Source organism: Pteronotus mesoamericanus, unplaced genomic scaffold (genome assembly GCF_021234165.1).
Source record: "Pteronotus mesoamericanus isolate MK-2021 breed Mesoamerican mustached bat unplaced genomic scaffold, CSHL_Meso_final contig_116, whole genome shotgun sequence".
In the NCBI taxonomy this organism is placed as follows: Eukaryota; Metazoa; Chordata; class Mammalia; order Chiroptera; family Mormoopidae; genus Pteronotus; species Pteronotus mesoamericanus.
The window spans coordinates 43,583,257-43,604,512 of record NW_026555027.1 but is presented as its reverse complement, the minus strand read 5'-3'; the positions used below and the strand labels follow the sequence as shown (position 1 = coordinate 43,604,512).

Here is a 21,256-nt window from a genome sequence, read left to right as displayed (position 1 = left end):
ACAGTTGATGAGGTTGGAAGCTAGTCTCTTCATCGTATAGGTGAGGAAAATGGTAACTGAGAGGTAGTATAAACGACCCTGTGTCACTCAGCAATTGTGCAGTGAGTCAGGCTTTTCTTTCCCTATAAAATATCTGAAGTGATAGAGAGGGTAAGTTCGTGCGTGCAACTTGTAGTGACCCAGGTAGAAAGCTGACATGTTAGTCTCTGGGGGAGGAGATCAGATCAGATATGGAAACCATTTTAATACCTCCCTTAAAATTACTGAAATGTGACTTATTTCTTAGGTGTTATTTCCAATTTTGTCAGTTATGTGTGTAAAGTTGCCACAGGAAGATATGGACCATCACTTGGAGCAGTAAGTATTTCTAATTTAAAAAATTTTAATTTAGGTTTTAACTTCATTTTGAAATAATTCTGGAGCTACAAAAAGGTGACATAATTAGTATAAAGAGTTTCTATATACCTTTCACACTACTGTTAACTACAGAAGGATCATACAGTTATCGAAGCCAGGAAATTAACATTGAAACAATTCTATTAACTAATCTATATCTAATTTAGAATTTATACATTTGTAAAGCCTTGTAAATTTGAGGCTGTAGCTTTTAACTATTGACTTCTTATATATGCATACTGGAACAGAGCACATACCAAGAGTAGTTAAGCTCTGGCTTGTGTGGCTCAGTGGATTGAGCTCTGGCCTGCAAACCAAAAGGTTGCTGGTTTGATTACCCATCAGGGCACGTGCCTGGATTGCAGGCCAGGTCCCCAGTTGGGAGTGTGCAGGAGGCAACCAATCGATGTTTATCTCCCTCTCTTTCTCCCTCCACTCTCCTCTCTCTCAGAATTAATAAATAAAATCTTTTTTTTTTTAAGTAGTCAAGAAGATATGAAAGCAACCTAGGTGTCCATTAAGAGATGAATGAATAAAGATATAATATTATACACACACACACACACACACACGCACGCACGCACGCACAAAATCACAATGGAATATTAGCCATTAGAAAGAATGAATTCTTGCCATTTGCGGCAACATGGATAGACCTTGATAGAGAGTATTATGCTAAGTGAACTAAGTTGAACAGAGAAAGATAAATACTGTATGATTTCATTTATATGCAGACTTTAAAAAAACAAAACAAATAAGAAACAAACTGATAGATACAGAGATTGTTGCCAAAGGGGGAGTGGTAGAGGGATGGGTGAAAAGAGGGAAGGGGCAAGAAGTACAAACGTCCAGTTATAAAATAAATCATGGGGATGGAATGGACAGCATAGGGAATACAGTCATTTGTATAACTACTTACAGTGACAGGTGATTACCTGACTTGCTGTGGTGATCACTTCATAAGGTATATAAATGTTGAATCACTGTGTCGTGAAACTTAATATAATATTGTATGTCAGCTATAATTTAAAGTGTTTTTTTAAAAAAATATTTATTTTTAGAGAGAGAGAGGGAGAAAGAGAGGGAGAGAAACACCAGTGCAGGAGAGATACATTGATTGGTTGCCTCTCACATTCCCCTGGCTGGGGACCTGGCTCTCAACCCAGGCGTGGGAATGGGACTAGCAATTTTTTGGTCCCCGGACTAGCACTCAGTCCACTGAGCCACACTAGCCAGGACTAAAATGTTTTTCTTTAATTAAATTTTTTTAAAAAAGACTAGTCAGAACAGTGGGTATCTGATCCCTATAAAACCGAAAGCCTAATCTAGCATTGGAAAGTTCTAACTAATTACAGATTTGAATCTGGTACTATCTAGTCAGGCAATACTTGAGTGTCTACTTTGCAGATTAGACTCCTGGGCACTGTATTAGAAGGTGCAAATACAGCCAGTGAGCAAGATCAAAATTCTTGCCATCAGAGCTATGCTGAAGATGCGTGTAAAAAATTGAATTACGTATGTGCTTGCTTTTGAGTTTCATGGCAGATTTCTAGGCACATGTAAATATTTACATAGTATTTCTCTAAAGACTACATGTTCATTATGTATATACTTAAATACTAATGCAATTAAATGCATTCAAGTAGGAAATTTCATATTTAAAGCAACTCTAGAAAGATTCAATCTTGTCAGAGAGTGTTTACATAAAATAATGATCCCATGATTTCTGTGTTCCTCAGAATTTTGTATACTTAATTTTCCTAATCAGATCTATATATTGTCCTATGACCTACATGCCTTTCTTAACTTACGATGGAGTCCCCAGAAAACCAGAATTCTCTTCTGGAGGGCAAGCCCCTTGTAGTACAAACTTCCCCTACTAGGTGAATGTTTTAGGAATCCATCTATATCGGTGTACCAGCCAGCGTTGTTGTGCAAGGTTGCGTGAGGCCTCAGTGAGTTTTTTTTGAACACTCTTTCAGAGCGTTTGCCCATTTCATTCTGGGCGATGTACGAGTGCACCTGCTCTTACCAGAATGGGCGTTCAGCAGTTTTTGACCACCTTGTCCCACCCTCCCTATTCACCTGATCTCGCCCCAGGTGACTCTTTTTTATTTTCCCGATCAAAAAAGTCCTTAAAGGGAAACGTTTTGCCAGTGTGGAAGAGGCGAAACAAAAATGGCAGAAGCACTAACAGGCATCAAAATCAACAAGTTCAAAAATTGTTTTGAGCAGCAGAAAAAATGTCTCGATAGTGTATTGCATCAAATGGAGAGTAATTTGAAGGTGACTGAAGTTTAAACATGTAAGAATAAGTACACAATTTTTTATAAATAAATTCCAGTTTCTTTTGGGTCCCCCCTTGTAAGCTTTGTCTTTTCTTGATGGAATTTTTGTTTTCCATATAAATTTGGTGCTGGTATAATTTATTTATTTCAAGTTTTAGTCTGTACCTCATTCATCAACTGAGCATTTGTTATGTGAAGGCAGTGAAGACCACTGGGATGAGTCAGACGTGGACTCTGACTTCGAGTTCAGTTTATTCGGAGGGAATACATTATACACATGTCCAATGCACTCTGAAAGGGCTAAGTATATTCTAGATAACTTTGGGGGTTCCGAGAGGTAGGGAGCCTTGTTCATTAGCTGAGAGGATCTGGGAGGGCATTTTGATGTGTCCTCAGGCAGCTGTTACTCCCACTTTGCACATACGAACCTGAGGTCTGGGATGAATAGAGCATGGAGCGTGGGGTTGGAATTAGACTGGGTGGGAATCCCAGCTCTGCCACTTACCTGTGATTTCTAGGACATGTTACTTAACCTCTCTGAACCTCGGTTTCCCCATATAAAATGGAGATAGTACACCTATTTCTGATGTGTAATGCAAGGGTGTTTAGCATGTTTAGTATAGTAAGGAGCATTTAGTAAGAGATGTGGAAGTGGTAGTTCCTATTTATCAAAGTTCTATAGAGCCATGGCAGGATAATTGTTATCCCCAAATACTTTCATTCATTCTTGGTTAAAATTAAAGTAAATAAAATCACCAGGTATAAAGTATTTTTAATGAGAAATCTGGGGGAGGGGGTGCTAATCCTAAAATTGTTAGGAAACATGAAATATTAATAAGTCTCATTACCTTCATCAATCCTTTCTTAAAAGATGAGGAAGACTATCAGAATATTTGTCAATTACCGTGTTGGCACTAGAGAGCAAGAATTTGTTAAGGGTACTAGAGTTTAGTAAGGGTTTTGTTTAGTTAGAGCTCTGCATATTCTGGACATCATTTAAAAATTAAGTTTATTAATAGTTATTGGCAGGAAGCTTTTCTCTAATACTCTGCTTTTCAAAAGTTTATTTTCTGCGGGACGTAATTCTTCATCTGAAGTGGCAAAGGTCAATCGAGTGTTTGTTGTTGGAAACAGTATTTGTTAAAATGTTGCAGAAATTTTTTCACTTGAAGTTATAAATTTATCATAGGCCAGATTTGCTTTCAATATTATAATAATCTGTTTATTGTAATTTCATTGATTTAACTATCACTGACCTAACCTGTATATAAAGTGAATTCTCTTGCTCAGTCAGGAAAATGTCTTTAGTGTTGTCTTCTTTTTTAAAAGATTTTATTTATTTATTTTTAGAGAGAGGGGAAGGGAGGGAGAAAGAGGGAGAGAATCATCGATGTGTGAAAAAAAAATCATTGATTGGTTGTCTCTCACAGGCCCCCAACCCAGGGCCCATTCTGCAGCCCGGGGCATGTGCCTTGACTAGGAATTGAACTGGGTACCTTTGGGTTCACAGGCTGGCGTGCAGTCCACTGAGCCACACCGGTCAGAGCTCTTTAGTTTCTTGTTTACAAGGTTTAAAGTAAAATTAAATGGTCACTGCAGCAGATTCATTTGGAATTCCATTTTGATTTACCTGTAGTGTTTTGGAGTATATTTCCTTGTATAACTTTTTTAGTGACTGCTCGCTCTCTATATATAGAATTTATATAGATAGATAGATAGATAGATAGATAGATATAGATATATATATAGATATTGAAGTCTACTTAAATTCCACACATGTGAGTTTCTCTGGGCAGTTCATGCTCTCTCTGGCTGGGGAGCTTTGTTGAAGTCTGAGAAGTTCTTTTTCAGCTATTAAATGAAATGATGCAGTTGACACATTGAACACTGACCCTGGAGTTCATTCCGCACTCACGTGCTGGTTGTGACACACTTTATTGCCTATAGTTAAATTCTTGCCAGGTGGTTACTATGTGATGGACTGGGAACCTCTTTGGCCAATATTTTGTACATTAGTAACTGAAAGCTTATAAGCTTTGTGCTCACCTAGAAATTTGTGGCTTATTAACTTTCTGGGAAAGTATTGCTATTAGATACTGTGGTCACTAGCAGTTGCATGTTCCAAGTTTCCCACTCTCGCTCGTGTTCAATTGCAGTCCGGCGCCATCATGACCGTCCTCGCGGCTGTCTGCACCAAGGTTCCAGAAGGGAGGCTCGCCATTATCTTCCTTCCCATGTTCACGTTCACGGCGGGGAATGTGAGTGTTTTCGTGAAGTGAAGTGTGGGGGCAGTGGTGATACTTTTATATTGACTGTATTCTTGCCCCTAAATTAGAAATGACAATGCTGGAGGAGTCAAAGTTGTACCAGTTATGTTCTCTCTTGCTGCCTTGTAGGCCCTAAAAGCCATTATTGCCATGGATACAGCAGGAATGATCCTGGGATGGAAATTTTTTGATCATGCGGCACATCTTGGGGGAGCTCTCTTTGGAATGTGAGTTTGAGTGTGGTTAATAACTGTGTTGCTTTCTCAGGGGATTTTCCTCTCCCACCCCCAAAGGAGGCAGAGTAAGGCAGGGGCAGGTGGGGTGGTTGGGAGGGCGAGGAACCGCAATGTGGTTTGCTTTGGCCTTGCCCGGTTTTACCACGTGAGGTGGAACATGAGAATATCAGCCCCTCTACCTACCTCAGTCATCTGTAGAGAGAGACCCTACTTTTAACCTCAGGTCACCCCAACTTCTGACCTGCCATGATTCCCAGCCCCCAATCTGTCTGGCATCTCCTTTCCCCAGTCTCAGGCCCCGTCTCCCCTGCCCAAGCCCAGCCCTGACCTCCGCCCCACAGCTACGAGGCGCGCCCACTGAGTGCGCGGAGCTGTGCTCTGTCTGTCATGTGTGCATGCACGCTGCATGACAGGCCACGCTTTGTAAACCGTTGGTGACCATTTACTGAGCATCTGTTGTGTGGCGGGCGCTGAGCTACTACCGTATGTTGTACTATTATTACGTCCATTTTATGGGTGGGCTCAGAAGTGCTCTTCAGGTCAGACTGCTCTTGAAGTAGCAGAGCAGAGATTTCAGCCCACGTCCAAAACCCTCAGTATGTCGTACCGTAGGGAGGACAGGTGCATTGTGGTCACAGGATCTTCCACTTGTGCTTCAGACAGTGGACCTTTGCCTAAAACAGCAGTGCTGCACACGGCGTTTCTGCCACAGAACTTCCTTCCGGATGCCCGGGGCCCATCTGACCGCAGAGTCCCTTTAGCAGAGTTCCCATGTGTGGGATCCCCTGGTGGCCTCTCTCTTCTTGTATAAATGTTGCCTTTTGCCGTTACTTGGTTTTTACTTTGTTTCATGACAATTAAGTGTTTTAAAGAAAACCTAAGTGTTAATTTTTTAAAAAGAAAGTAGAAAAATCTATTCTAAGTTGAGCATTTTTGCCCAGTAGGTGGTGGAATCAAATGCCATTTTTAATTTTCAGTGATGATTAAAGAATAGCATGTGTGAATTCTAGCTTTAACAGCAGCACATTATAAATAGTAGAAACTGACCTGATATTACAGTATGAGAAACATAAAGATGTATGAAAAAGGGTTCTGTTTTACGAACTCTAAATTTATCCTGGATCCTTCCATGTATACTAAAAGGATCTTCTCCCCAGCAGGTTTTTATTCTCCTGAACTATAATTAGATGACCTTTTTCTATTCTGAAAATAATTGAATCAAAAGCATTTTAAAGTTCGGGATCTAAAACGCAGAGGAATCCTTCCTCTTTGCTGTTTCTAATTTCAGCTTCTTTCATTTACTCTATCACAGTCGTCCAGAATGCATCTTTAATCTAGGTTTAGAAACCTTTACAACGGTGAGGATTCCATTAGCATCCTCCTGTATGTTGCTTTGACTTTGTGTCCCTCACCAAATTTTAAGATCTTAACCTTGTACTGTTGCAATAATAATAGCTAACATATATTGAATATTTGCTGTATGCCTGAACTAAGGACTGAGTTTAATAAGTAATACTCTTAAAATCCTATGGGTATTCCATTTTACAGAAAGGAAACTGTTTAAAGAATGGCATTTGTCCAAGGTCACAAAGTCATTGCAGAGCTAAAGTTTTAGACTGAACACCATACTATGAGGCTGCCCCTCCCCAAATTGTTTTGAAGTGTTTTCCTAATTTAAGTTTAGCCAAATAACCAATTATATTTTAATTTACATGTATAATCAGAACAATGTGCCTGTAAGATTAAAGTATTTGACTCTCTTTGCTTAAAATAAGTAGGTTTAAAAAATTTGGGAAGAACACTTCATTAATGGCAAGTGTCTGACAAGTGATTTATTTCTTGCGAGAGTTTTATAATTATATTTGAATTTTAGAGAGGTACTTTTTCTCTTGTTCTAAGTACACCACAGAATTTGATTCTAAGTCCAAAAATCTGTTACAGGCCTATTAATTTGCATTTTTTAAAAATATATCTTTTTTTCTTTCTGTAAGTTTACTGGTGTCTTAATTTTTCAAAAAATTTTTTAAAAAAATTTTATTTATTTTTAGAGAGGGAAACACCAATGTGTTGTTGCCTCTTGTGTGCCCCCTGTTGGAGGACCTGGCCTGCAACCCAGGCATGTGCCCTGACTGGGAGTCAAATTGCAGGCCAGCACTCAGTCCACTGAACCACACCAGCCAGAGCTAATTTTTCAAAATTTTAATGGTGACTATTGTTATGATCAGATTTTAACTAGTTTGAGTTAATATTAAGATTTAGGTACAGTTCAGTCACCTTGTAGTGAAAAACCGCTCATAACATTTAAAAATGCTAAAACCTTAAACTGCTAATTTGATACCAATCTAAAGCAAATGGAGCATTTTTTTTTCAGTCAGGTGTTGAGAGATGCAAAGATGAACAGAATCTGGTCTCTGCCTTGGGACAAGAGATCTGGGGAAACCAAGGCAGAAATAAAGGTTTCAGAACAGTCATTTCAGATCAACCCCGCCTCCTCCGGAGACCCTCCAAGCCTCTCCTAGGCCTCTCAGCTTCTCAGGAGCGTCCGCTTCTCCTCTGTCACTCCCACCGCGCCCTTCACCGTAGAGCGGGTGCTCAGCCCTAGTGTTGCAGTACAGAGCAGGGGTTAGGGCACAGGTTTCAGAGTCGGATTGGCGTTCTGGTGATTCCAGGTTGTACAATGTGAGCAAGTTAAGACCAAACCTTTCTGGGCTTCAGCTTCTGCAGCTCATTGCCTCAGGTTCCTTTAAGGCAAGTTTTAGCAGGAGAGTGGGGATTGGAGCTGTAATTTAAAACAGGGGCAGAGCTTGGATCAGCACATTACCCTTTTTGTAGCCAGGGGGAAAATGATAAAAAGCATTCAAACTAGCCATCATTAGAAAACCACTTGTGAATTTTCTCACCAGGTTTAGAACCAGTCTGACCTGCTGTTAGCACCTTGGGCAGGTTACCTTCTCCCAGACTTGTAACAGGAAAAGTGATGCTTAACTTGCAGGGCTGTGGTGAATCCACAGTAGTGTATATAAAGTACTTAACTTCTCAGATCAGTCACAGTGGTCTCACCGTACTTTAGTCTTTTACATACTCCATATATTAAAGTTAACGCATAGATTTACATCAGATAAGTTAATCAGCTATTTTAATAAACTAGATAGTAAATGACAGTGGCATTGATTTTTTAAAGGTCAGTTTGATATCATCATTGTACTTACCATTTGTATGTCATACTATTTGAATGTTGGACCTGCTTTGTTTTTCTTTCCCCAGATGGTATATCACTTACGGTCATGAACTCATTTGGAAGAACAGGGAGCCTCTAGTGAAAATTTGGCATGAAATGAGGACTAACAGCCCCAAAAAAGGAGGTGGCTCTAAGTAAAACTGGGGTTGGACGATACCCCGATGCGTCTGGTCCATGGCCTGAAAGCCCCAGGAACGCGTCGGCCCTAGACTGCCCATCTCTTCTCCTGCCTGGAAGACGCCCGGCTTCTATAGCTTTCCCGGGATTTTAAACTAGGTCCTCAGTTCATGTCTTATTAGAAAGCGAACTATGACAAAGTTGTGAAATAAAGGTTTATATCTCTAGTTTGTAAACAGAGGGTGTGTCTCTTGAAGAACACTAGTGCTGTCCTGGAATCTGGGATGTGGTTTGAGCTGTGAACTGGCAGGTGCATGGGGACAGACCTGAGGGACACTTGGAGGGAAATCTAGAGTCGCCCCCAGGTTTTCACACATGGGCCTTCCTGAGTCTGCTAAGCATTTACTTTTACCTACCTACCGCTTTCCTGGGTTGATTAACAGATAAAAGTTAATAGTATCTTCTTTCTGACATGGTTTGAAACAACAGGTACACTATTTTCTAAATTTCCTCAAGAAAGGTAATTGTTTGCTGTCAGTAAATGACATTAAAAAAAACTTTTTAAAGGGTTTTTTGCTTTCTAGGTTAACATTGTAGCTTAAAGGAAGTATCTTGGATAAAATCAGAAATTCAGACTTGAGTATGAGCCTAATTGCATCTTACATTTGAAAATGAACATTTTTTTTTCTTTATTTTTAGACAGGGGAAGGAAGGGACAAAGAGAGGGAGAGAAATATCAGTTTGTGGTTGCCTCTCACGGGCTCCCCATTGGGGACCAGGCCCACAACCCAGGGTTCGTGCCCTGACAGAATCAAACCAGTGACCCTTTGGTTCACAGGCCGGTGCTCAATCCACCGAGCCACACCAGCCAGGGCTGAAAATGAATGTTCTTTGCATTGAAGCATCTTATTGAAATAGCACACAGTGGCCACCATAGTGGCTTCACTTTCATGGAACTAACTTGCCCTGATGATTATGGAGTATTTCTAGGAAATGCAATTTGAGAATTTAAGTTTTTCTTAAGCGGATTTCCAGGAGAGTTTTTAGTGTTTTAGTGCCTCCAAAGGTTGCACTAAACTGTCATCTTGCACTGGAGAGGAGCGAAGGCCCTGACTTGCAAGGTGCTGGGCACGGAGTGTTGGGCTTTGTGAAGCAGTGGGAGTCATACCAACTTCGCACAGTGTGGAAAGCTGAATGGGCAGCCTCTCCCCAGAATATAGGAATTGTCCAGGATTTGGCATTTTTTCAAATCGTTTTTCAGTCTTCTGTGACGTACCACTTATTCTTACCAAAGGATTCTATTCTAAACCAGTGTCACTTCCAGGAGAGAGAATTTTTTTAACCTAGTCCTCATTTTGCCTGGAAGGAACCAGGGCAGTCGTGTGGGAACCGCCGGAGGTCACACTCCTGTGCTTTGACATTTTGGACTACATGATGCTAGCAACACTGTGATGTGTAGACAAGGCAAGAAGTGTTTCTCACAGATGGTATGGGAGGCTGAGATCACGTGGACATTTCATAGGGAGTCCAGAATGAAATTCATGGCGTGCCAGGGGGAGACCAGGAGAACAGTCAGTGAAGACACGTCTCTTCTCCCTGCTTTGTAGTGGGAGGAGCATTTAGAAAGTCAAGTCCCTAAAGCAGTTCTCTCTCCATTACATCCATTGATGCTGGAGCCACGGAGCAGCCGAGTACCGAATTCCCCATGAGAGGCCTTGGAGGGGAGTGCCCAGCTCCGGAAGCATAAGCCGTACTGTCCACAGCTTTAGCAGTTGTCCCTACACCTGTTTGCCTACTAGGCATGTTTTATTTTCTCAGTTTGGCTTCTCTGCGGACACTGGAACGCCCCAAGGATGTGTTCCGCCTGGCTCGAGTTCCTTTCAGTCTGCGCTGCCTTCCCTGGCCTCTGCAGTCTGGTGTTCCCAGGAATGCACCCTTCACTGCTGTCTCTTCCCTCCTTACTGCGGCTTCAGTCATCGTCATGAGCATGTCTTCTGAGCTCCGAACTCACCAAATGAATATCCCTGTGCAGTCAGTCAGTACATGTCTGCTCGGTGCCAGGCATCATTCCAGGTGCTGGGACCCCGCTGTGCAAGCACCTCAAATGTAACTGCTGGCTCAAGGAGCAATACCACCAACTGGAAGCCAGAAACGCGGAAGCTGTTCCAGGTTTTCCTCTCTCGCCTCTTATTCCTGGAATCCAGCCCCTCCTCTCCACTCCTGGGCCGGCCATTATCTTAGTTCAGCCCCTTGTCTCTAACCTGGACTTGTGAGACTGTTCTCCAGCTGGTCTGTAAAATGTCCTTGTGCTTTTCCATATGGCCACAGAGTGCCACAAACACGAGTCATTCCTTGTCACCTGTGAAAAACTTTTTAAGGCTGCCTAGGCCCTCTGTTGTCTGGCCCCTGCTGCCTCTGGCTGTAACCTTAACCCTTGGGACCCGTATTCCCTCTGGCCCAGTGACCCACCCTCCCTCCAGGCAGTGCACTTCTGTCCCCAGCCCCTTTCACCGTTCCTGTTCTGTTACACTTGTTTTCATGTGTGACACCCGCTACACTGTAAACTCCCTGAAGGCACCGAGCATTGTTCTAGGCACATCGTCAGTGCCCTTTGTTGCCCAATGAACAAGGTAAATGCAAAGAGCTTTTTCGTGGGTGGTTTTCTTTCCCCTGCACAACTCAGTATTTCAGGCACCAAATCTAGGTGGCTAAACTCAGGGCCTGGTACAGAGGTCAGGCCAAGGCAGCTGGCCCGGCAGGGAGAGGAGTTGTATCTCCCAGTGTCTTCACAGAATGCTCTCCTGGAGCCTCGTGAGCCATGGCCTGGCCAGGGCAGCCGTTGTGTCACTTTGCTGTGACTTCCGGCTAAGACAGTGGTTCGGAAGAGGAGCCGGCTCTAACCGCGGGGTCTGCGCTGCAGTCCTCTCTGAGGTGCAACACTGGATACCATCCAAGTATCTGCTTAAAATGGAGCTATGGATGCTGAGTGCCATTTCATTAGCGTTATTCATGTAATTGGTCTGCAGTGCGCGCGGGGACCATGTGTCAAATATTTAGGAAGCCTTCGATCGGGCCCCGGGAGTTTCTGACACTCGCACGCAGTAGACTGAAGTGTTACCCAAATTTAGCTTTGCAGTAAAACAAGAATGTAGGCCCAGGAGGGAAGGGAACGTTTGTAGCATCACTAGTGGCCACATGTGTGGCAGTTTTATAAACTAACGAAAGCCTTCGATCATGCTTTAAAATGAGGGATTTTAGAACCCCAGGAAAGGTCGGTTGAGGGCTACCGCCAATTCTCAGTGAAAAGCGATTGATTGGCTGTCACAAATGAACACTGTAAAGGCAGATAGTTGGGGGACTCACCGGCTGACCCCAACTCCTGTTCTCTGGGAAGCATGGCCCCAAGTCTTCCCGGTGACCCCCTCGTTGCTGCGCCTGCCCTGTGTGCCTGTGAGTCCCCGCGGTGCCGCCTGGCACGAATGCGGCGGCCACAGGCGGTCCCGAGACAAACGCCCGCGCGAGGCGGAGGCGGAGGCACAGGCACAGCGGGCTGTCCCGAGAGCTGAGATTGATCCACAGGGATCTCACCATCCGACCCCTCCCCCTCTGCGTAGCCAGTCCTGATTTATAAGATAACATTTAGGAAACTTTGGATTAAATTATGAAACATCTAAAAGTTGGACACTTGTCAATGCCTCCAGGCGGTTTCGTCTCCCCCCATCCCCGCTTCTGCGCCCTTCCGGTCGCGCGCTCTGCCCTGGCCCTCGCCCCGCTCCAGCTGTGCACACCCGGGTCCCAACCCCCCGCCCCGGGCTGTCACCGAGTCCTCCCCCCGCCCCCCACCTGGCCACCCCCGGCCAAGGGGCGGCGCTACGGCGGCGCTGGGGTACCGCGGGGGCGGGGATGCCGGGCAGGGGCGGCGCGGCCCGAGCGCCGGGAGCCGAGCGCCGGGCGCGGGGCCGGAATGGCGTGGCCCTGCATCAGCCGCCTCTGCTGCTTGGCGCGGCGCTGGAACCAGCTGGACCGCTCGGACGTGGCGGTGCCTCTGACCCTGCACAACTACTCGGACCTCGAGAGCGAGCAGCTGGGCCCGGGCGGTGCCGCCTCGCGCACGGGCACGTCCCCCGCAGGCACCCGGGACCCCGGCCGGGACGTGCCGCTCACTCAGTACCAGCGGGACTTCGGCGCGTGGCCGGCACCCGCGAGGCCCAGAGATGGGACCCAGGGGCGCAGGCCGGGGGCGGGCGGCCGCAGGAGCAAGTCCTCCGCATCTCCTGTCCGGGGGATCTACGTGCTCCCCATCGGCGATGCGGACGCGGCTGCAGCAGCAACCACGTCGTACAGGTATGGGGGCCGGGGGCCGGGGGCCGGGAGCCGGGAGGATCGCGATGGGTGGGTGCGAGGGGGCGCCAGGAACCCCTATCCCACACGACTTCGAGAGCGGCAGGCGGCCTCGAAGGTCATCCCCCTTTGGTCCCTGGGCGCGGCAGGCGTCTCCTTCGCTGCTCCCTGACCAGCCTCAGAGTGAATGAGCGAGCGCCTCCGCTAACGGGGAGCTCATCACCGCACTCCCAGCCCGCTCCCTTCTTCGGCTGCACCGAGTCAGAAAGGCCTGCCTTCGATTGAGTTAAAAATCTGCTTCCCTTTAACTTCCACCAGGTGCGCCCGGCCATAGGCGGGGTGCGCGCAGGAGGACCGCTTGAGCCCCCTCTGGCCAGGGCCCTCTGTGCGAGGTTGGTGGTAAAGCCCAAGCAGGGCGCTCTAGTGGGTGGTCCCCTGGGGATCCAACTGACTAAGGGCCGCTGACTTGGCTTTCCGTGAGGACAGGTCTGTGGGTCCTCCCCACACACAGTCCCTCCGAACTCAGCCCCTGGACACCTGAGGGCTTTCTCCTGTCTTTCATTGCAAAACTCGTACATACGCACTATTAAAAAAAAAAAAAAAAAAAAAGGAAATTACAGAAATAACCTCACGCCAGTCTGGTAGTTGCTTCTACCAGGGATGTCCAACCCGCAGGCTGCATGCAGCCCAGGATGGCTGTGAATGCGGCCCAACACAAAATCATCAATTTATTTAAAACTCTGGGAGACTTTTTGTGATTACGTGTGGCCATGTATATAATGTGTGGCTCAAGACGACTTAGCTTCTTCCACTGTGGCCCAGAGATGCCAAAAGGTTCGGCACCCCTGAGGGATCCCTAACATGCATTTGAGTGCATATTCATTTATAGTTATTACAGGGTTAGTTTCTTAGTATATGTTATGGATATCTGTCGATGTCACTAGATGTTCTTCTACAACATGATTTTTATCAGATGTGAAGTATCTTATATGCATCTATCTATCTAAATACTATTAATCTACTCTCATGTCATTGCATATTCTAATCTGGGTCTATTACAAACACTATTCCTTTGGTCCAGTTACTTCCCTTCCAGGAATTTTGCCTGTGTGGGCCTAAGGGAGATAAGGTCTGTTGCAATATTGCACAGCAAAAGACGGAAACAACCCCACTGTCTTGCTGACAGAAGGGACTGGTTAATTACAACTCCGCCCTAGGATGGGCTACTGGGCAGCCCAGAGTGCACTGAAGAGGGATGCACTTCCGCAGGCCCACAGCAAGCCCTGGCCAGGTAGTGCAGTTGGTTAGGGCCACATACCCCAGGGTTGCAGGTTCGATCCAGGTCAGGGCACATACAAGAATCAACCAATGAATGAATGCATAATTAAGTGGACCAACAAATCCATGTTTTTTCTCTCCCTCTCTCAAACCAATAAATAAAAATTAAGAAAAAAATAGGTCCACGTCAAATCAGCAACATGCAACACAACTTGCCTACTACTATTTGCCTCCTCAAAAGGCGTATTGAAATACACATATCTACACATACCAAATAAGTATAGGCCATCTCTGGATGAATGGTGGGCTACCTTTGAGAGAGAGGCAGAGGGCGAGGGGAGAGCCCGCCCAGGGAGGGAAGAGACTGAGTGGCTTTTCACTTGACTCTGTTGGATCATTTAAAAAAAAGTATAGGTGTTACCTTTTAAAAATAATTTTTTTAGACAAAAAATTTCTGTGATAAGCATCCTTTATAGCTAAATCTTTGCTCCTGTCATAATTTCTTTAGTATAAATTTAAATTAATACCGTGAAATTAAAGGGTAAACAGGTATGAACTTTCCACCTCAGTTTTATTTGTGAATCAACTGTCCCGAGGTTCAATTTCTGGGCAGTAGAATTCACCTACTGTAAGTGTACAGCTGGGTGACTTTTGTATTAAGCCTGAGCACCGTGACTGCTATCACGATATGCAGAACATTCCATCTCTCCAGAGGCTCCTTCATGGGCCTGCAGTTTTTAAGAACTTGACAGGGAGTGCAGGGTGGGTCTGTGTTCAGGGGCACATGCTCTCAGCTTGGGGGGATGTTGGAGGCAGGGCAGGAGAGGTCCGTTCTGACCGCTGCACCGTGGGGCCCTGAGCCAGCGGGTAGGGCCGGAACGGCCAGGTCTGGAGGCCAGAGGTCCTGGGTGTGCAGCGCCTTCACGTGGCTGATGTTCTAGGTGCCAGGAGCAGGACAGGGGTGGCGTTTACAGGGAGCAGATTCAGTTCAGGGAAGGAAGTGCTTTCTAATAATCAGAACAGATGATGGGGCAGCTGCCTCTAGTAGCGCTGAGCTCTCCTCACCGGGGTCTTTGAGCAAAAGCTGGGCTTTAGAAGTGGTCCCTCACCCGTGGTGAGCAGATGGTGGGTCTGAACATCCTGCTGGGTCCTCCGAGCTCCAGGGACACTAGAGGCACTAATTATTACTCTTCTTGGCACGCACTGGGCACCAGGCTCAGGATTTCCCACGGATTATCTCCACAAGGCTTCACAATAACCCTCTGGAATCAGTTCAGTTCCTGCCGTCCCCATTTTACAGATGAGGGACTTGAGTGGCTGGCACAAGATCCTGCAGAGCGGGCAGTGGAACCCAAGTGTGTCTCACCTCAGAGACGAAAATTTTTTTTAAAGATTTTATTTACTTACTTTTAGAGAGAAGTGGAGGGAGAGAAACATCAGTGTGGGAGAGAACATGCCCTGGGGGCCTCTGGCATGCCCCCAGCCGGGGGCAGCATGTTGCCGCAGGCACAGGCCCTGACCAGGAATCGAACCAGCGACCCCTCCGTTTGCAGGGCAACTCTCAACCCACTGAGCCGCACCAGTCAGGGCTCAGCGACCAAATTTGTTCTCCGCCCAGGTTATCCCCTAAGATGCCACCTCCTCTGAGTCACTTGGTTTCTTGAACGGTGTCCCGCAGTGACATCTCCACTTTCTGGTGTATAAACCTGTGGGACCCTTGGCCTCTCTGCCCCTTTTTCCTCATCTGTGAAGCAGAAATAGCAAGAGCTTGGCTGCCTGGTCCCCAAACCCCTGCAGGGACACAGAGCCACCGCTGAACTTGCTTCCCCTGCCCCGGGCTGCCGGCCTGCGTCCCAGCCCTAGAGCCTGGCCTGAGCAACCTTTCCTGCTCCCTCCTTGCAAGATGCACCTGTCCCAAGCAAACAGCTCCCCTCAAGTGTCAGAGGAGCCATGGCCACTCCACCCAGCAGGTCCCGCCTGGCCCGGTCCCTGGTCTCTGAGAGAAATGACCTGCCTCACTTGCTGGGCCAGATGGGCACAGAGGGTCCTGCCCACAGCCAGCCTGGCCGCCTCCTCCTGAGCAGCCCCTCTCGGACCCTCCCCTCCAGAATTCTGTGCCTGCTGGTCAGCACCTTGGGCCCAGGTCTAGTCCCACCCACTTCTAGAAGAGCTCCTTCCTCAGTCATCTCCCTGTTTCCTTCCTGGGCAAGTAGTGGAAGGGCCAACTGTTGAAGTGCCACAAGACTTGACTCCTACTTTTCCAAGTGCCCAACATGAAGGCTCACACTTCGAGCATGTGGATCAGGAGCCCCATTTTCCAGCAGAGGAAAGGAAGGCTCTGAGAGGTTAAGGGATTTGTTTGAAGCCACGGTGGGCTGAGAATCAGGCCTCCGGATCCTTAGTCCAGGGCTCTCTGAGTTGCCCTGAGTGGCCCCCGCTCCCCCTGGGTGGGAGGGACTGCAGCCATCGGGGTCCCCCTGAGGCCCACACGAGGTGGGCGATGGAACCTGTTTGGTTAGGGGAGGCACAGTGGCCTTGACTAGTCCTACTTTTTTTTTTTTTTTAATTTACTTTTAGAGATAGGAGAAGGGAGGGAGAGAAACTTTGATGTGCCAGCTTCAATTGCTTCTCGCACGCCTGGCCTGCAACCCAAGCATGTGTCCTGACCGGGAATCGAACCGGGGACCTTTTGGTGCTCAGGCCGGCACTCGATCCACTGAGCCAACACTAGCCAGGACAGTCCTACATTTTTATTATTGTTTTTATTTTTAAAGATTTTAAAATTGTATTTATTCTTAGAGAAAGGGGAAGGGAGAAAAAGGGAGAGAAACATCGGTATGTGAGAGAAATAGCAATCGGTTGCCTCTCACCGACCTCCGACAGGAGACTGGCCCACAACCCAGGCACGTGCCCTGACTGGGAATCAATCCTACAACATCTCTCTTTGCAAAACGAAGCCCAACCAAGCGACACTGGTCAGGGCTATTACCTTCATGACCAGAGCCATGAGTCTGCCTGCCTTTCCTGAGCAGTCCCCGGTACCTGCCGATTCCACCCTCAGTCCCTTCTATGTCCCTGCTGCAGCCCTCTCGCGCCTGGGCTCCAGGCCCAGGAGCAGGCACAGGCACCGCGTTAGCCCCTGGCTCTGGTTGTTTCCTGCGCCGGGACGCCTGCAGCCGCCCTGGGGCAGCAGCTTGGGATGCCAAGCCCAAGGCCCAGCTCAGTTTGGGGACAGAAGGGCACACCCAGGGGAGGACCTGCTTCCTCAGGAGAAACAGAGCAGCAGATGGCTCAGGCAGCTGGTCTTTGGAACCTTGCAGCCTCAGGAGCAAAACTGATCTACTGGGGCCCGGGCCCAGCTCGCCTCCTGGCACCCCGACAGCTGCTCCCTGCACGCGCGGCCCGCCCAGCAGGGCCCAGCTGTGCCGCTGCGGAGAAAAGGCAGCTTTGTTGACCTCAGGGCCTGAAACCTGGCCAGGGCTGTGGGCAGGGGGAGGCAGGAGCAGATCCAGCCCACATGTGGGTGCCGCTCTTGCCAGCTGGGCGCTTTTCCACAGGACATGGCCTCCGCCAGGGGCTCCTGCGGACACGGCAGGTCTCTGCCTTCCTGAGCTCACCGGCTCGTCCGTGCAGTTGATAGAAAATAGGCCTTCTTCGTTCAAAGGAACTGAGGAATTGTCTTCATCAAAAGAATGCTACTCCGGGGACAGGGAGGAAAAGTGGCCAGCTCTGTCACTTCCCCTCAGGTAGCCAGCTTTCCCTGCTGCATGCCAGACCCCTCCCTGCACCGTGCTCAGAGCCATGCAAGAGCCAGGCCACCTTATAGGTTTTTGTGATGGTCACTATGACTTACTCTCTTTTGAAGATGTTAATAAGACAAATTACTAAAAACTCAACAGAACATTGAGCCTTATTTTCCTTCTTACTCACAGCTAGGTACGGAGGGCTTTGCTGTGCTGGGCACTGTCCAGGCCAGCACCTCCTTGGGACTTGGGGCCATCAGTGACCCATGTTGGAAGTGAGCAACCTTCACTGGTTCCGGGCCTCTAGGGCTCCCTGAAAGTGGCCCAGACACAATATAGGGAGCACCAGAGGGAAGGGCTGGAACATTTGTCTCTGAGGCCAAGCACACACCAGGTGCTTGCAGTTTGGGGCAAATAAGATCCAGGTGCTGACTGAGCTCCTTCCTAACTCCCTGCCAAAGCCCCCCGAAAGCCCGAAAGCCCGTCGCTCATCTGCAATGAGGGAGTTAAGTTTTGGCTACTTAAAGGGGGCGGGGGGAGGGGGCCGGGCCAGGTCAGGTGAGCAGACTTCACAGTGGAGGAGGGAGCCAGGCTGGTCAGCTGGACAGCTGTCTCTAGTGAAGTGGTTGTGCCTGGGGAGTGCACTCCTCCGCTAGTTCTTTTTCTTTGTTTTTAAGATTTTAAAGAGATGGGAAGGGAGAAAGAGGATAGAAACATGGATGTGTGAGAGATACATAGATTGGTTGCCTTTCACACACCCTCAACTGGGGACCTGGCCCACAACCCAGGCCTGTGCCCTGACCATGAATCAAACCTGTTGACATTTTGATTTGCAGGCTGGGGCTCACTCTACTGAGCCACACCAGCCAGGGGTGTTTTGTTTTTAAATACATTTATTGATTTTAGGGGGAGGGAGAAAATGTGAGCACGTGACATAGATGTGAGAAACATTGATCCTTTTCTTCCCATTATGTGCCCTAACTAGGGATCAAACCCACAACCTAGGTATGTGCCTTGACTGGGAATCAAACCCCCAACCTTTTGCTTTACAGGACGATGCTCCAGCAGAGCCACACCGGCCAGGGCTCCTAGTTGTTTTTGTAAAGAGAAAAAGGAGCACCTCGAGCCGAAGCAGGATTTCTGCAGTGGGCTCGGCCAGGAATATTCCAAGCAGCATGGGGCCAGGGCAGGGCCCCTGCGTGGTCAGGGGACAGGGTGGCCGACCCTGTGCACGGTTGTGACCGTGTTCTCTGCTTCAGACAGGAATTCCAGGCGTGGACTGGGGTGAAGCCATCAAGACCCACAAAGGCCAAACCCACCAGAGTCATCACAACCCACAGCTCCAGATGGGACGGCAGCCCCGGGGCCAGCTCCCAGGTCAGCCAGAAGCTGGTGCTGCAGGGCGAGCGGCCAGGCGCCTGGCTGCAGGGGTGAGGGGGCAGGCTTCTTCCTGGCTGGGGACTAGGAGTCAGACTTAATGGGGTAAAATGGCATTACGATTGGGGCAGCTGGTCCCGAGCACCCAATCATCCCAACGACCAGGGAAGCAAGGTCCTTCTTTGTTATTGGCCAGGTGGGTGTGCCCTCGTGCTGGCTTCTCCCGTGAGCGGGGTCTCTTTCCCTCCTAAGTCCCAACCTTTCCCTTGACCACGGAGCACAGTGACAAGCATCTGTGTAAAAGAAGGTGGAGGGAGGGAGGACCATTCAGCTTCCTGACTCCACCCCAAGGAAGCTCCAGGGAGTGGAATGGAAGGTCCCTGCACCATGTTTGACCTACTAATGCAGTGACTCTGCCCACTGCAGAGGGTCCCCCACGGACCCTTCAGGTTAGTGGTCTCAACTCCTGGAAGACAAAGCGGAATTCTTTTCTTGGAGCTGGGGGGAGGGGAAGTGGAGGAAGAGGCCCAGTGACACATGACCACATTTCATTTTCCAGGTCCCTGAGGTGAGGAAGAAGTTCGCTCCTAACCCCTCAGCCATTTTTCAGGCTTCCGCTCCTCGGATCCTCAACGTGTGACAGCCCAGCAGTGTGGAGTGCCACCAGGGGCCAGAACCTCCGGGGCGGGGCGAGGTCTCAGGGCCCGACCGCCCATGGCGGTCAGCGGGGAAGGGTCCATCTTTCTCACCGCCGGCGCCACTCCTCCCCGACCCAGCTGCCACCAGGCTGCAGGCCTGCGCAGAGCAGGGGCACGGATGGACGCGGCACCGCCCCGCTCAACTCTGGGCCTCAACCACCCTCTTTTTCCTCAAGAAGTGTGTGGAAGGCTTCTGGTCTTTTTAAATTGCCTTTTTTAGAGACCCTTCAGTTTTTAAACCTGAAGAACTTGAGGATCAACTCTGTTGTGAACTGAACTGGTTGGTCCAGGGGGGCTGACGAATATGGACAGGACAGGACCTTGAAAGGACTGCTCCTGTCCACTTTGTCTTCCCAGGCGGCATGGTGATTTTATAACCTACGGTAACCCAAGGGGATGAATGTCCTTGAATACTCCTGCAAATGGCCCCACACGTTCAAGCTGTAGAAGAAATCTTAGGTTATCACCTGCATGTGATTCATAATGACCAGGGAGAAGTTTCCAAAAGAAGAGAGTACCAATCACAGGGTTTCAATGTCAAAGCCATAATTTCTCTATGGGCAAGATCTGTTACGTTTTAACAAAGTATTACTCTTTCTTGGGATGAGTGCATGAAGTAGTGAATGAATGAATGAATGAATGCCATTTACCTTATGGAAGGTTTCTGAGCCCAACATTTTATTACCAATTCCAGTGTTTTTTTCCTTAACATATTGATAACTAGAAGGGAACTACCATCCACGCTAAGAACTGGGAGCCTTTGGAGCCTTTTTTAGGAGACTGCAGCATCAGCCTCTCCCTAAAAGACCAACCCTGACCACTACGCCCACCCGCCACAGCAACCTGGAGCTCACTGCCCGTTGAGGAGGCGGCTCATCCTGTCTTTGGAAAGCTCTCTCCTTTCTCCGTAAATCCCACCAGTGTACGTGGGGAACAAGCCTGTTCCCCTCTTTGCACAGCAGCCCTTCAAGCACTTGGAGTTTATGTCCCTTCTTTAAGATCAAAGGCACAGCTTGGGTCAATTTTGTTAAGAAAGCTGTCTGTCTCCCTCTCCAGCCCAGGAGCGGCTCCAATGTGGGGCCACTTACTTAAGCCAGAGGAGGTGGCGTTGGGGTCTCACGGCAACCTCAGAGTAGAGGAGGGGCTGTTTCCAGCTCAGGCTGCGAAGGGGGCAAACCCTCAGAGGTGCCAGCACCAGCAGGCACAGCGGTACCGCTCATTCCAGCAAAGGAGATGCTCCGAGAATACTGGAAAGGGGAAACCAAAACCACATGTTT

At 48.1% G+C, this 21,256-nt stretch overlaps 2 protein-coding genes across 2 annotated transcripts in view; both read left to right on the top strand.

The window, feature by feature from the left end:
* PARL (presenilin associated rhomboid like) overlaps nt 1-8,769 on the top strand; it is a 33,975-nt gene extending 25,206 nt beyond the window's left edge. The window contains exons 7-10 of the mRNA XM_054581197.1: nt 287-357; nt 4,841-4,942; nt 5,081-5,178; nt 8,452-8,769. Of these exons, the coding sequence (XP_054437172.1) occupies nt 287-357; nt 4,841-4,942; nt 5,081-5,178; nt 8,452-8,563 (383 nt within the window). The 3' untranslated portion in view covers nt 8,564-8,769. The remainder of the gene's footprint in view (nt 1-286; nt 358-4,840; nt 4,943-5,080; nt 5,179-8,451) is intronic.
* A 3,737-nt stretch (nt 8,770-12,506) lies between these two features.
* Nucleotides 12,507-20,983, top strand: MAP6D1 (MAP6 domain containing 1). The gene is made up of 3 exons (XM_054577152.1): nt 12,507-12,886; nt 19,164-19,281; nt 19,841-20,983. The coding sequence occupies exons 1-3, from the start codon at nt 12,507-12,509 to the stop codon at nt 19,919-19,921; spliced, it is 579 nt and encodes a 192-aa protein (XP_054433127.1). The 3' UTR covers nt 19,922-20,983.
* Nucleotides 20,984-21,256: the final 273 nt, after the last annotated feature.

What these genes read in the sequence shown, in the direction of transcription:
- MAP6D1 (XM_054577152.1), top strand. Translation starts at nt 12,507, where the DNA reads ATGGCGTGGCCCTGCATCAGCCGCCTCTGCTGCTTGGCGCGGCGCTGG. An exon ending in GCAGCAACCACGTCGTACAG is followed by an intron (nt 12,887 to 19,163) that starts GTATGGGGGCCG and finishes TCTCTGCTTCAG; the next exon opens with ACAGGAATTCCAGGCGTGGA. An exon ending in GCCCCGGGGCCAGCTCCCAG is followed by an intron (nt 19,282 to 19,840) that starts GTCAGCCAGAAG and finishes TTCATTTTCCAG; the next exon opens with GTCCCTGAGGTGAGGAAGAA.